The 14,368-nt window shown below is 54.4% G+C and overlaps 1 protein-coding gene across 1 annotated transcript in view; it reads right to left on the bottom strand.

Moving 5' to 3' along the window:
• Positions 1-12,858, bottom strand: part of SPATA21 (spermatogenesis associated 21) — a 30,643-nt gene extending 17,785 nt beyond the window's left edge. The window contains exons 1-9 of the mRNA XM_019461518.2: positions 12,641-12,858; positions 11,223-11,473; positions 9,454-9,605; positions 7,246-7,465; positions 4,616-4,911; positions 4,172-4,220; positions 3,087-3,538; positions 2,576-2,664; positions 43-180 (exon numbers count right to left, since the gene is read on the bottom strand). Of these exons, the coding sequence (XP_019317063.2) occupies positions 43-180; positions 2,576-2,664; positions 3,087-3,538; positions 4,172-4,220; positions 4,616-4,911; positions 7,246-7,465; positions 9,454-9,605; positions 11,223-11,351 (1,525 nt within the window). The 5' untranslated portion in view covers positions 11,352-11,473; positions 12,641-12,858. The remainder of the gene's footprint in view (positions 1-42; positions 181-2,575; positions 2,665-3,086; positions 3,539-4,171; positions 4,221-4,615; positions 4,912-7,245; positions 7,466-9,453; positions 9,606-11,222; positions 11,474-12,640) is intronic.
• Positions 12,859-14,368: the final 1,510 nt, after the last annotated feature.

The raw sequence follows: 14,368 nt of genomic DNA, 5'->3' as shown, positions 1-14,368 counted from the left end.
TGGTCCTGCCTGGGACTGAGAATGACGCCTCCCCCCACTCACCATCGACATCAGCACTCATCAGGGCGTCTTCTACCTGGGCCGGTGTCAGGGAGATGCCCACGAGCAACAGGATGTTCTCCAGGCTCTGGGCGTCCACCTCGCCATGGCCATTGAAGACCTCAAAGTAGCTGCGGAAGGCTGGGGGGGGGGGGGGGGCGCCGCGGGGTCACGTGAGGCAGGGACATTCCTTGTTGCTACCATTCATCCCACCCCTTCCAACCACCCTCCTGCCCCGGCATCCTTTAACACCATGGCTGGGAGGAGGGGCAAAGGTCACTAAAAGGACGACAGTGGAAGGCGCAGTCCCACTCACGCACTCTCCTCACTCTACTCTCTATTACAAGGTCAGGCCAAGGGTTCAGCTGGTACACCAAATGCTAACCTCCTTAGCGATCTTCATCCTGTACCAGGAGGGCACACGCCCTATTGAGGGCACCCCTGCTATGTGCCAGGCACTGCGCTGGGCTCTTTACGGCCGTGTTCTCATATTAAATTCTTACGACAACCTCTAAGAGTCGAATGCGTGTTCCTTTTGTAAAGATAGGGAAACTGAGGCTGAGAGATTAGCCGGGCAGGTCTTTCTGACTCTTTGGCTTTGGTGCTGTGTGGTCAATTATCTGCACGGACGTGGCTTCTAGGATAGCTTGTCTGGACCAGAGCAGAGGGCTGGAAGCACACTGAGAAAATTCCAGAGCAGCACCAACCGATACCAAAGCCACGGCCTGGTCATAACGTGAGAGTGCCTGGCTTCTCAGCCCTCTCGTTACAGCAAAATGCAGGGAGAGTCAACAGACCTAGAGAGACAGCTGGCTTCACCAGTTGACAATAAGCCGCGTTGCCCTCATGGGCTGAATTGCATCCCACCCAGATTCCTCTGTTGCAGCCCTAGTCCCCACTACCTGAGCATGTGACTGCATTAGAGACAGGGCCTTTAAAGAGGTGGTTAAGTTAAATTAAAAAAATTTTTTTTTTACTTTAATGTTTGTTTATTTTTGAGGGAGAGAGAGACAGAGTGTGAACAGGGGAGGGGCAGAGAGAGACGGAGACACAGAATTAAGAGCAGGCTCCAGGTTCTGAGCTGTCAGCACGGAGCCCGACGCGGGGCTCGAACCCACGAACTGTGAGATCATGACCTGAGCCGAAGTCAGACGCCCACCGACTGAGCCACCGAGGTGCCCCTTGAAATTTTTTGTTTGTTCGTTTCGTTTTAGATAGAGAGCGCGCAAGCAGGGGAGAGGGGTAGAAGGAGAGAGAGAGAGAATATCTTAAGCAGACTCTGAAGTTGTCAGCACAGAGCCCGACGTGGGGCTTGAACTCCCAAGAGTGAGTTCACATGACCTGAGTCAAAGCCAGACGCTTAACCGACTGAGCCGCTCAGGTGCCCCTGGAGGCGGTTAAGTTAAGATGTGACAGTAGCATGGGTCCTGATCCAATCTGACGAGTGTCCTTACAAGGAAAGGAAATGTGGGAAGAGACGTCAGGGATGCATGAGCAGAGGGAGGACCACACGAGGACACGAGGAGAGGCGGCCGCCTGCAAGCCAAGGAGAGAGGCCTCAGGAGACACCAAATCTGCCAACACCTTGATCTTGGACTTCTAACCTTGAGAGCTGTGAGAAAATAAATGCTCAGCCACACAGTTTGGGATACTCTGTTGTGGCGGCCCAAGCAAACTATACAATTGCCGTGGGTGAGTCGCTGTACTTCTCTGAGCCTCGATGTTCCTATCGGTGAGATGGACAGAACAGTGCCTCTTCTGAGAGCAGTTGTGTTAACTCAGTGCCTGGCACATGACAGACTCTGAAGTCTGGCGCATAGAACAGACCCCAGGAAGGGGTCACGGGGAGCCAGAGAGTACTTTCGGGGAAGCTAGAAGGGGCCATGGCCGGCCACGGCTGACGGAGAGGGTCGCAGACTTGGGAGAGGAGAGAGGGTGGAAGGAGGACAGCCGTGTGCCCTCCTGGGGCTGGGGTGGGGTGCGGCGGGGCTGCATTCACCCCTCCTCCTTGCAGGCAAGTGGGGTCTCGGGCCCCAAGAACGATGGAGACAAAGAGCATGGTGCCTCCCCCGGGGGGGGTGCTCAGAACTTTAAAATTTTTTGGAGGGGGTGGAACGTGGTGGGAAATGGGACTTGTCCAGGGCACATCGTCTTGGTAGATGGTGAGGGAGGGTCTGGGGCAGGCGGGGGCGGGGGGTGCCTGGAGCCCTGCCTCCCACCCAGGCTGCCTCCAGAGGACCAGTAGAGTGGGCCGGGGTTGGGGGAGGCAGCAATGCCTCAAAAAGCTAAAGAACTTTGCAGGGCTTGCTCCCCGTACTCGGGGAGGTGGCTCTGAAGCCAGCAGAGGACCCCCGGGGGGAGGCCCAGCATGAGCTCGGACTCCCCCAGCCGGCCGCCACCCTGCACTGAGCCCCTGGCCGAGGAGTCCCCACTGGGCCCGTGACACAGGGCTGTGGTGTGTTCGGGGGGGCCCCCACTCCCACCTGGGCCCATAACCCCCAAGGACTGAGCGCTTCCCGGGCAGGCCTGCCCTCACCTTCCTCCTGCTTCGGGGTGAGGGTCTCCTCCGACCTCTCCTCCCGGGTCTGAGACAGCTTGAGGAGGCCGCGCTCCTCCAGCTCCTGCCTGCAGAGGACGGACCGGGGCAGGGGCACATGTCCAGCCACCCACGCTGGCCCGGAGCCTCCCCCAGGAAGCTAGGGGAGGGTGAGGGGGAAGGGGGGACAGGGGAGGGCACCGGGAAGACGCTTGGGAAGTCAAGAGAGTCTCTCAGAGTGACCCCCGGTGAGGAGGAGGCAGGGGTGAGGGGCCATGAGGGGAAGGGACACACTGTGGGAGGAAGGGTTAAGAAGGGAAAGCTGTCAGAGATGGGGGGGAAAAAAGACCTAGGTGTGGGGGAGGGAGGGGACCGGAAGGGAGGAGAAATGGAGAGAGGACACCCGAGCAGGAACAGGTGCAGTGACAGGGACGAGAGTCTGGACGGGAGGTGCCGGGGACACTGGGACACGGGCTGTGACCTTGGGCGCCCTTTGCGGGGTGGCTCCTACCGTGCCTTGGAGCTGCTCAGGCTCCTGTCTCCGCTCGGGTGCAGGAGTTCTGTCCTTCTCCAGCCCGCATCCAGGGTGGGGGGCGGCAGGGCCACCACGGGCCCTGGGACCGGGGCGCCCCCAGCGGCGGGGATTGACCCGGGGGCTGGCAACCGGGCCCAGGATGGGGCCATCACAGGGGCCGGCGCGAGGGTCTGAGGCAGGGTCAGAAGCAGGCTGGGGGCTGAGGTGGGCACAGGGGTCAGGGTCCTGGGGGACTTCCGGTTTGGCAGGGCCCGGGCCTTGGCCGTCGCCCTCCGATGTGTGGCCTCCACCTCTTCCACGTCCAGCAAGCACTTCATGAAGCCTTGCCGAAGGTTCCTGAGGTTCTGGGCCCCTGTGGCCACCGTGGGCGCCTGAGGCTGCCTCTGCACGGGATCCAGGTCCCTCCTCTCTCCAGTGTCCCTCATCCCCTGGGGACAGGACACGAGAAGGGACCCGGGAGGCCTCCCGCCATCCAGACTGTCCCACCCGAGCTTCTCCTGCCACTCGCGCTCCGGGGCCTGGTCTGCCTCTTTCGTCCGTAACTGCCCGGGACGACGCAGGTGAGGCGCCTAATAAATGCCCACTCATTCGTCCGGCAAATCCAGCCACCTCCTGCGTCTGTCCCTCCCAATACAGGGATGGGCCGTCCCCAGTCCACCTCCAGCCCCCAGGCCATGCCGCACAGACTCCTGCCCGGCCCTTTCTCCCAGAGGAGACACAGCGCTTGCCACACACCCTGTCCCTGAGGGTATCGGCTCTGCTTCGTCCATCATTATCTTCCTAAAAAAAATCTCCCCCCTGACCAACGCCTCCAGCTACCAGCCCAGGGCTCTGCTCCTCTTTCCAAGCTCCAGAGTACAAGGGCATCCTCTGACCCCGCCCCCCTCCCACCCCCCGCAAGACGCACACACATGCCTACGTGCAAACACACACACATGCGTGTGCCTCCACGTACACACTCACACTTATGCCTTCCCCAGCTGGACTCCAAATACCACAGCCCCTCCTTCCTCTTCCTGCCCACCTGTGCCCTCCCCACCCCCCACTCTGGGTCTACTTACTGGTGGAGGAACAGGCCCTGGTGTTGGCTGGGTCTCCACCCCCTCGACCCTAAACAAGGGAGAGAGCCCCGGATGGCGGAGGGGCTCAGCTCAAGACTTGTCCTTTGCGCCGACCGTCCCTCCGCCCCCGGGACACTCAGGTCCACTGCCCAGCCTGATCCCTGCATCCCTCCGGCCTTCTAATCTCAGAGGGGCCCCTCATTCCCTCACATCCCCACGTGAGGACAAGGCCCTTAAAGCACAGGTTTGCAGCACAAAGAATTCTGGTGTCAGAGCTGTCATACAGATGGGGAAACCGAGGCCCAGAGGGGCGTGACTTGCCCGAGGTCCTGCATCAGGTCAGGAGGAGTCAGGACTAGAATTCACCTCACCGGTAACTTACCAGAAGCATGTCCTTGTCGGGCCAGGGAGTGAGGTAGGGGATGGCATCAGGGGATGGCTTACCCTCCTTTTGGGGGGTCAGGTCCTGGCGTGGGTGGTGGGAAGGAGTTGGCCGTCTTTTCCTCCAGAGTTGCCGGGGGCATTCGGGGCCCTGCCCCCTGAGAACTGTCCTCATGTCCCCCTGGGCCAGGCTCTGGCAGAGCCCCCTGTGGCCTGATACGTGGGGTGTCCACCTCCTCGGCAGGCTTGTCTCCCAGTTGCTGCCCACGGCTGTCCGAGGTGCAAGAAGCCTTCACCGGCTGTACTCTGTCTTCCCCATTAGCTGCCTGGTGACCTGGGGGAGGCCGCCACTCTGGGTCCTGCCAAGGACAAGGATACCAAAATGAGGAGTCCCATCCTGGCTCCCCGGTGAATTCCACACTCACCTGGAGACCAGTTATCACAGGCTTAGTCTCATCCAGGCACTGCAAGCGTCCTCTTACTGCGTGCTCCTAGCACCCCTAGAAAGCAGCACAGATTCTCGTGTTCGGGGATGAAACGCTGAGGCCCGTAGGAGTCACGGCCCACCCAAAGTCATAGGCGTAGAAGGGGAACTTGGAGGAAATGAGGCAGTTCCCTTTAAATAGGGTTTCCCAAGGAGGGTTCAGAGTACAAGAATCCCTAAAAAAGGAGTTTTACGTCAACTGATACAGGACTTATTATAAAGTGACTTATGATCAAGACAGCGTGACACCGGAATGAGGACAGAGAGATAAATGGAACAAAGAGAGTCCAGAAATAGGCTTCCACATGCATGTTCAACGGCTTTGCAACGAAGGTACAAACCCAGTATGGAAAGGAGTCTTCAGTAAACGGCGCTGGAATGGATGGCCACACGCAAAAAACTGAATCACTATCTAACACGCACGCACGTGCAAGGATTCACTCAAGACGGATCCTAAAATGTAAATGTTAAGCCTGAAATGATAAAATCCTTGAAGAAAACATAGGAGAACTTCTGATGTGACCTTGGGTTAAGCAAAGATGTCTAAGAAACAACACCAAAAAATCAAGCCCGAAAGAAAATATTGATAAATTCGGCCTTATCAGAATTCAGAACTTCTGTTCTTTGAAAGTCACTGGTAAGAGAATGGAAAAGACAAGACACAGACTGGGGGAAAGACATTCGCCAATCACACATCTGATAAAGGACTTGTGTTCAGAATATATAAGAACTCTCCAAACTCAATCGGAAGAAAAGAATCTGATTTTTTTTTTAAGGGCAGTAGGTGAAAGGACAATGCACAAAATGGAAGGAAAAAAGTGTGTAAATCGTTTGTGTCATAAGAGTTTAGTATCCACCATATATAAAGAACTCCTACAACTCAACAATAAGATGACTAGTCCGATGAAAACAACGGGCGAAGTATTTGAATAGACATTTCTCCAAAGAAGGTCTACGGATGGCCTAGAAACGCATTTACAAATGGTCAGCATCATTAGTCATTAGGAACATGCAAACCCAGGCCACCATGAGAGTCCCCGAGGCACCTATCAGAACACTTAAAATTAAAGACCGGCCCTACCAAGTTTTGGGGAGGATGCGGGGCGGCTGGAATTTCAGTACGTCTGGTGGGGATGTAAAATGGCACCACCACTTTGGAGAAGACTTTGGCAGGTTCTCAATAAGCTCAACATATGCCTACCGTATGATCCATTCTACTCCCAGCGATTTCTTTGCTCAAGAGAAATGAAAGCCTTTGTTCACGCGGACACGAAACGTTCGGAGAAGTTTTATTTGTCATAGTCAAAAAGGGAGAACAAACCCAATGTCCGTCGGTAGGTGAAGGGATGAAGACAGGGAGGTAGGGGCCTACAACGGAATATCGCTCAGTAACGAAAAGAATGAAGTATTCATACTTCAACAGCATGGCTGAACCCCAGCATCATCAGGCCAGGTGAAAGAAGACGGATGAAAAGAATGTATCCGGCACGCTTCCGTTTATGTAAAATTCGAGGAAGTACAAACAAACCCATAGAGACAAAGAAGCAGATCAGTGGTGGCCTGGGGATGGGGTGGCGGAGGGGCAGAAAGGACTACAGAGGGCCTGGGGAAATTTTAGTTGGGGGGGGGGAGGTGACAGATAAGGTTTGTTTTCTCGATTGTGGTGCTGGCTTCATGTGTACCAAAACATCAAGTTGTACAGTTGGAGTTTGTGCGAGCGGGTGTGCATTATACCTCACTGAAGCTTTAAGGAAATAATCTGAAAATGAAAATAAGTGAAAAGGTATTTTGTAGTCAAATGAGTTCGAAAAAGGCACCACGCTCTAGCCCATCTCCTGCGAGGTCCCACAAAAGCTCGGCCGCTAAGAAGCAGCTTCTAGGATATCCTAGCGTGAAGAAAACTTTGTCTGAGCTTTTTAAATCCAACATGTGCCCGTTCTTATCGTACACGTAACCCCCAAGTCCTCCCTGCCTCCATCACCCCCTGACATACTGTGGGGCCACTCCGGAAACAGGTTGTAAAGGCTTGCCGTGGGCGATCAAGAATATCCAGAATATCCCAGTGACCCACACAGACTGGGCACTCGACATCGCCAGGGCACAGAGAGGAGCAGACACGAAATGGGGGGGGGGGGGCCCGGGAGGCTCCTTGGTCTCCCCCAGAGAGCAGCCATTCTGTGCCCTCCTGTCACATCTCCGTGGACGTTACCTGGTGGCTCTCGGGGGCCTGACCCTCCACCATCCCTGGGTTCTGATGTCTCCCCTGTTGGTCTTCGGTCTCCTTCCCTGAGCCCTGTTGCTGCTGCCCTTCCTGTGCCACGGGGACCCTGGAAGGCAGCACCCCCAGCTCACTTCCTGGCTTGGCCTGATCACGGCCTCCTTGCCGCAATCCGGGCCCTTGCTGGGGTGCCGGGGTTGACGGCTTCTTCCTGGGGAGATCAACAAAGCGACACCTCAGCTCCTGGATTGGGCCATCGTTTTATATTCTTAGACTCCTTTGTATTTCCCAGAGCACCCGTGCAGGACTAGGCACACCATAGGTGCATACTTAATGCTGGAGAGAATGAATGGAGGACTGACATGAATTCCCCAAATCCCAGATACTATGATCTCAATGTTTCGGGGCGTTAGGATTTTATTGTTGTTGTTGTTCAGAATAAAAAGAAACATCAGGGGTGCCTGGCTGGCTCAGCCGGTGGAGCGTGTGACTCTTGATCTCAGGGTTGTGAGTTCGAGCCCCACCTTGGGTGTAGCAGTTACTTAAAAAAAATCAAAGAATCTTAAAAAAAAAAAAAAAGAAAGAAAGAAAAGAAAGAAAGAAAAATCAGAGAGAAGAGAGATTGAGGGGCTTGAAGGCTTGAGCCTAGGCTCATAAAGCAGAAGGAGACAGCTCAGGGTTTCAGTCTGTGCCGGTCTGATGTCACTTTCATGTTCTGGAGTATTTCCCCAGGCTTCTTCCTATGGATGTAACATGTGTATTTCTCATGGGGATTTAGTTCATTACCATCTTCAAACAATTGCCTAATTTTACACAGTTACGATTATGTCGTGTGTACAGTTTTGCCATCTTTTTTCAACGATCGTTTTAACCTAATTTTTTTCCGTGCCAAAACATCTCTCATACACATGCCTTTTAAGTGGAAGTAGAAAATTCCATGTTCGATAAATAAGCATATTTGACTTTACCATTCCTCTGTAGTGGGTATTTAGGGCATACTGGCATTTCCAGCATTTTTAGCATTTAAAATGACGTGGCAGAGGAAAAAAACTTGCGTAAAACTTTGCCCGCGTCGCCATTATTTCCTCCGGGTGTATTTCTAGACATGGAGGAAGGTAAAGGTATTTTTAAGGCCGTTGAAACAAATGGCCAAGTTGTTGAACAGATGTGTTGAAATGGTTTCTATTTCTACCGGTTCCCATCTGGGCGGAGGGGGGCTCCGACCTACCTCTGCTTCATTTCCCTAACTTTCCATGTAGAAGAGATTATTCAGAGGCTTTTGGTTATAAGCAAATTAAAACGATATGCTGACTCGTCTGAACTATTCCTGTTTCTCAAATCTTTCCCTTTTTGCTTCTGTCTGTTCTCTTTCACTTTCCTCTTTTGAAAAAGATTACACTCTGGGGCTCCTGACTGGCTCAGTTGGTGGAGCATGGGACTCTTGATCTCAGGGTTCTGAGTCTGAGCCCCAGGTTGGGTGTAGAGATGACTTAAAAATAAAATCTTTAAAATATAAGCGTCTCATACTCTGGTTTCTTTTCAGATCGTATAAATCTTTTGCCTTTTAAAATATGAGTCTTGGGGCATCTGGGTGGCTCAGTCGGTTGAGCGACGGACTTCGGCTCAGGTCATGATCTCACGGTCTGTGAGTTCGAGCCCGGCTCCAGGCTCTGTGCAGCCTGGAGCCTGCTTCAGATTCTGTGTCTCCCTCTCTCTCTGACCGCCCCTCCCGCCCCCATTCATGCTCTGTCTCTCTCTGTCTCAAAAATAAATAAACATTAAAAAAAATTTTTTTAATATGAGTCTTACTGTAGACAAGGCAAAAATACAATATTTAGAAAATAGTAACAAGAATGCCATGTAAATGTGTGTTTCTGAGTCTCAGCCTCTCTTTTGTTCAGTCTTCCATTAATTCGGTGAACACATGTTTATTGAACATCTACTAAGTGCCAGGCACAGTCCCAGGCATGAGGGGTTTGAAACAGAGCCGGACACATAAAAGAAGCTTGTGGTCCAGTGGGTCTAGAAGCCAGTGCAGATGGAAGGTTCGGGAGCGATGAGGTAGCAGGATTTGTGCCCCCCGTGAGAGAGAAGATTAAGGGCGTATTTGCCTTAGGCTGGGAGTCCTGCCTCCTCACTGTCCCCCAGGTGGCTCACAGAGTTCTCTCCCGGACCTTCTTTAAGAAGTCCCCAGCTCACCCCGGTTCTGCCGGCTGCCTCTGCTCCTGGGTCCTGAGCTCCCGAGGCCCTTCCTCTGAGGCTGCGCTGGGTTCTGGTCCTTTCTCTGGCCCCCCTGGGGCTGATGAGGGCTGCTTCCCACTGCCCATCCCTGCAGCATCTGGAAACGCAACCTGGAACAGAGATGCCCATGCGCTAGCCCAAGGGTTGGCCACAAGTACCCATTCTGGAGGGCTCCTCCCTCTCCTTGGACATCGTCCAGGCCTCAGGGACAGGGACATCCTGTGCCTGACTGCGGAAGGCAGGCGGAAGGCGCTGCAGAGAGGCAAGGAGGAGGAGGAGGAGGAGGAGGAGGAGGAGCAGGAGAAGGGAGAGGTGTGGGAGAGGGAGAGAGAGGGGGGAAAGGGAGGGGGAGGAGACAGGGAGCTGGAGAGAGTGGCTAGGCGTAAGACCTGGCCCAAGCCAGCAGCGCTAAGGGCTCTAGCAGAAACCTACAGTCCGGGGTAGCACCTGAGCCAAGGGAACCCCCTGAGGACAGCCTGACGGAGCCCCCTGGGGGACATCACGACCCTCAGAAGATCCAAGAGAGGCTTCCACAATTTCTGCTACTTCAGAGGTCAGGCCCTGGAGCTGGATCTCGATGCCCATCTTGGTCTATCAGTCCCTGGCTGAGCCAGTGACTGGAGCCAGCTCCGGCCCTCACCTGAGGCAGCAAACTCCAGACGACCTGCCTCAATCACTTGAGGACAGTTGTTCTAATGCCAGGTCGAGCCAACACTGAGGACACCTACGCTCGGGGAGGCAGGGTCTGTGCCCCAGGCAGTGGGGCTCAAAGGGGTGCCATGGCCCGCCCAAGGTCATATGGCTGGTTACGTAACCGGACTGAAACCCATGACTTTGTTTGTTGAAAAAAAAAAATGAGGGGTAGAGGTGAAGGAAGCCCTGAACGCTTGCCCCAGCCTCCTTCTAAGACCGGCCCCCCTACCTTCAGGCGCTCTCCCTGCCCCCGAGGGAAGCCATGATTTATAACAGAAGCTACAGGGAGAGGGTAACACTGTACCCAAGGGAATGTTGACTTTTTTTTTTTTTTATGGTGACATTTTTGGCTCTGGGGAAACCAGATGGGAAGGAGGGCTTTGCTTTCCCTGTGCTCTTCAGTTCATGCCCCTTGGCACCTAAAAGAATGGCTGGAAAGAGGCTGAGGGGTATGATGGAGGCTTAGGATGCAGACTGAGGGCTGGGGAGGGTCGTGCTGGAAGCCTTGAGCAACTGTCAGGGGAGTGGAGGGCCTAAAGGGGGCTGGGGGCACACAGCAGGGTAAGTAGGAATTCTGGTTTTGCTCAGCCAGCCTCTATCCTGGTAAGAGAAGCCAGTGGAGTCAAGTGAGTGCCACCTCTGGCTCCGTTATACCAAGAGATCCAGGCCACTCTGCTCTGCCACGGTGACTAATTCAGGGATGAGCATGTGACCACGATCTGGGCCAGTCGCAGTGATACCAGAAACTTCCTTCAACTATTGCAGAGAGGCTCTCTTCCTGTTGGGGACGCTATGCCAGAGGACGTAAGATGAGAAGATTTTAACCCGAAGTGGCCAGGGCAATCCTTGCCACCTTTCAGGAAGGGCCTGCCTGGGAGCGTCACACTGGAAGGCAGAGCCAACGGACACTCAGGTAGCACCTTGATCCAGCCATACCTGAAGCACACCCGTAGATTTGTCATCTACCCAAGCTGACGTGGGGAAAGGTGCCGGCTGGGAATAGCAGGGCCAGAACATGAGGTGCAGGGCCCTACCTGGCTGATTTCTGATACGGTAGGCTCAACACCAGGCCTCTTGCTGGTGGTGCTCATGCCAGGACTTGGCTGGGCTCCTGGAGCCTTGATCCTTCCCTCCGTGTGCATCTGGGCGTTTCCGTTGTCCATTGTGCCACAGCCAGTGAGGGTGCCAAGTGAGGGGCATCAGTTGCTGTGGTCCCACAGGAGAAATCCAATCAGAGTTCCACCAAGGTCATTACCTAAGCACTCTTCCGCAGCCCACCTGGAACCTGTGATACACAGAGCCTGGCTCAAGGGAATAGTCAGGGCCCGGCCCACACCGGAGAGGGACTCAGCGGAAACAGAGAGCTAGCCACACATTCACCCTGATTCTCACAGTAACTCCGAGGAGCAAAGTCACTGGCCCAGGGTCCAATGCCAACTAGGCCACCGAGCAGGAATTAAACCGTGGCCTGTCGGATCCCCAAACACACGCACTTTCTCCTACCCCGGCATTTCCTAATGGGTGCCCTTTGGTCCTAATATTGGTCCCATGAGGTACACCACACACACACACAAAGAGTTCTGAGGCCAAATGCATTTGGAAAGTGCTGAGTTAAAATAGAATAGGCTCTGGGGCCCCTGGGTGGCTCCGTCGGTTAAGGGTCCGACTTCGGCTCAGGTCACGATCTCGCGGTTCGTGAGTTCGAGCCCCGCGTCAGGCTCTGTGCTGACGGCTCAGAGCCTGGAGCCTGCTTCGGATTCTGTCTCCCTCTCTCTCTGCCCCTCCCCTGCCCACGCTCTGTCTCTCTCTCTGTCTCTCAATAATAAATAAACGTTAAAAAAAATTTTTTAAATAGAATAGGCTCTGTGCTGCAGAACTTCTCAGAGCCTTTAATATGCATGTAAATATACATTTTAAAGAGTGCCCCAGAATGTCACGGCTGTTGCTGCTATAGATGAAAACTCCAAGTTCTTCTTGGGGTTAAGGAACAAGAGCTGAGAACATCTGTCTCGGGAACCCCAAGGTCTCCAATAGCAACATGTAGTTCGCCAAAGCACCCTCCACCCTGTCCCGGACACATCCCTTTCTAAAGCCTTTCTTGGTGTCTCTCCTGCCTCTCCCACCCAACCTCTTATTAGGCTGTTTCACCACCCCCTACTCAAACATGTTTCAACCTGAGCAGCCCTCCCACAATCCTAATCCCACAGACCCCCAGCCTCTGTGCCCACATCCCACTTCTCTGTCTCCCCAACAACCCCCACCCCCCCTCCCACCACCATTCTTCAACCTCCCACCTCTTCTCCAAGCTTCTAGCCACCTCAGCCACCTCCAGCGTCTGGAACCCTCTGAGGTAACATTAACACTATTTCTATGGGTGCATCACAGACCCCTTTATACCGTTGACGATTTCTAGGGGTAAATCCCACCCCGCCCCTCAGTGCGACCCTGGAACCTTGAAGATCTTGATGGTGCTTTCACTCTAAACCAGGGCAGGCCAGCCAACAGACACAGGAATCTTCTATTTGCTGGGGGCGTTTGCAGGCGGTGTTCTCCTAAGGGCTCTGTGGGATCACTGGGTCCAGCCCTGAGGCTCAGAGGAGCCCCGTGTCTCGTCCAGCGCAACTCAGCTAGTCTGCAGAAGATCTGGATTCAGACCCAGGCCTGTGCGGCTCACTGCCCAAGCTGGGCACGGCACCAGGTCCTGAGGATGCGCTGGCTGATCTGAAGGCTCTCGCAGCGTATGGGGAGCACAGAGCAGGTGCTCCCAACAGCCACGACCCCCAATCCCCACTCCCTCCTCCTTTCCTCCCACCCCTACCTACACCCCGATCCTTCCTGCATCTAGGCCTGCGCCCCTACAATGCAGACGAGACCCCCATCCCGTGGGGCGCCCGCCCCAGGCGCAGCGCCCGTCTCCCCAAGGGTCTAGTCTCTCGCTCGGCACAGGGAGGTCAGCGCTGTGGCCAAATCCCTCCCTCTGCCCTGGAAGTTCCTTGCTCCTCCCAGTCTCTCTCCCATGAGGGCCCCCTGCACGTCCCCCTTTCCTCCGGGCATTCCCGCCCCAGGGGCGGATGACCCATCCGGAGGACCGCCCTTCCAGACCCCTCGAACACGCCCCCCATTGTCCCCTGTCTCCACCTCAGAATCCTCAGGCCCCGGTATTCCACAAGCTGGAATTTTGAGGGGGCAGAGGCTCCAGAGGGGATCCAGCCCCCTCTCCGTCCCCATCTGGGACTTACAAACCCTGTGAGAGTCTGAACGAGGGGACGCCCCCAACCCTAGTAGAAGGGCATGGAATCTGAGGACAGAATTGAGGCAGGTGGGTGGCACATACAGACGATGATGTCCTTTCCGACCACTTGTACCTTCTGGTTTTGTCCACGGCTTTGTGGCGATTTCATTCACATCCCATACAATTCTCCCACTTATTAATTAATTAATTCGTTTTAAAATTATTTATTTTATTTTTGAGAAAGAGAGAGAGGGAAAGCTGGGAAGGGGCAGAGAGAGAGAGAGAGAGAGAGAGGGAGAGAGAATCCCAAGCAGGCTCCACTCTCACCACAGACCCCGACACGGGGCTTGATCCCACAACTGTGAGATCATGACCTGAGCCAGTATTGAGTCACATGCTCAGCTGACCGAGCCCCCCAGGCGCCCCCCAGTTTTCGCATTTAAAGTGTGCCATTCAAGGGTGCCTGGGGGGCTCAGTCGGTTCAGCGTCCGACTCTTGACTTCCGCGCAGGTCGTGATCTCCCAGTTCGTGAGTTTGAGCCCCGCATCGGGCTCTCTGCTGACAGGACAGAGCCTGCCTGGGATTCTCTCTCTCCCTCTCTGTCTCAAAATAAATAAGTGAACTTAAAAAAAAATAAAGTGCACAACTCAGTGGCTTGTAATATATTCACAGAATTGTTTGACGATCACCCCAATATCAGAACAACTTTATCACCCTAAAAAGGAACTCCACACCCCTTCACCATCACCTCAGTTCTCACACCCCACCCCAGCCCTAGGCAACCACTAATCTACTGTCTGCCTTGCACATATGCCTGTTCTGGACATTTCATATAAATGGACTCATACGATATACCTAGTCCCAGGTGACTGGCTTCTTTCACTTGGCAAAATGTTGTCAAGGTTCATTGCCTTTTGTGGCCAACGTAATATATTTTGTACACCCACT

This window comes from Panthera pardus, unplaced genomic scaffold (assembly GCF_024362965.1).
Source record: "Panthera pardus isolate Hobbes unplaced genomic scaffold, ASM2436296v1 HiC_scaffold_11, whole genome shotgun sequence".
NCBI classification, from domain to species: Eukaryota; Metazoa; Chordata; class Mammalia; order Carnivora; family Felidae; genus Panthera; species Panthera pardus.
Note: the sequence above shows the minus strand (reverse complement) of the source record. Positions and strands in the feature narration are given on the sequence as shown.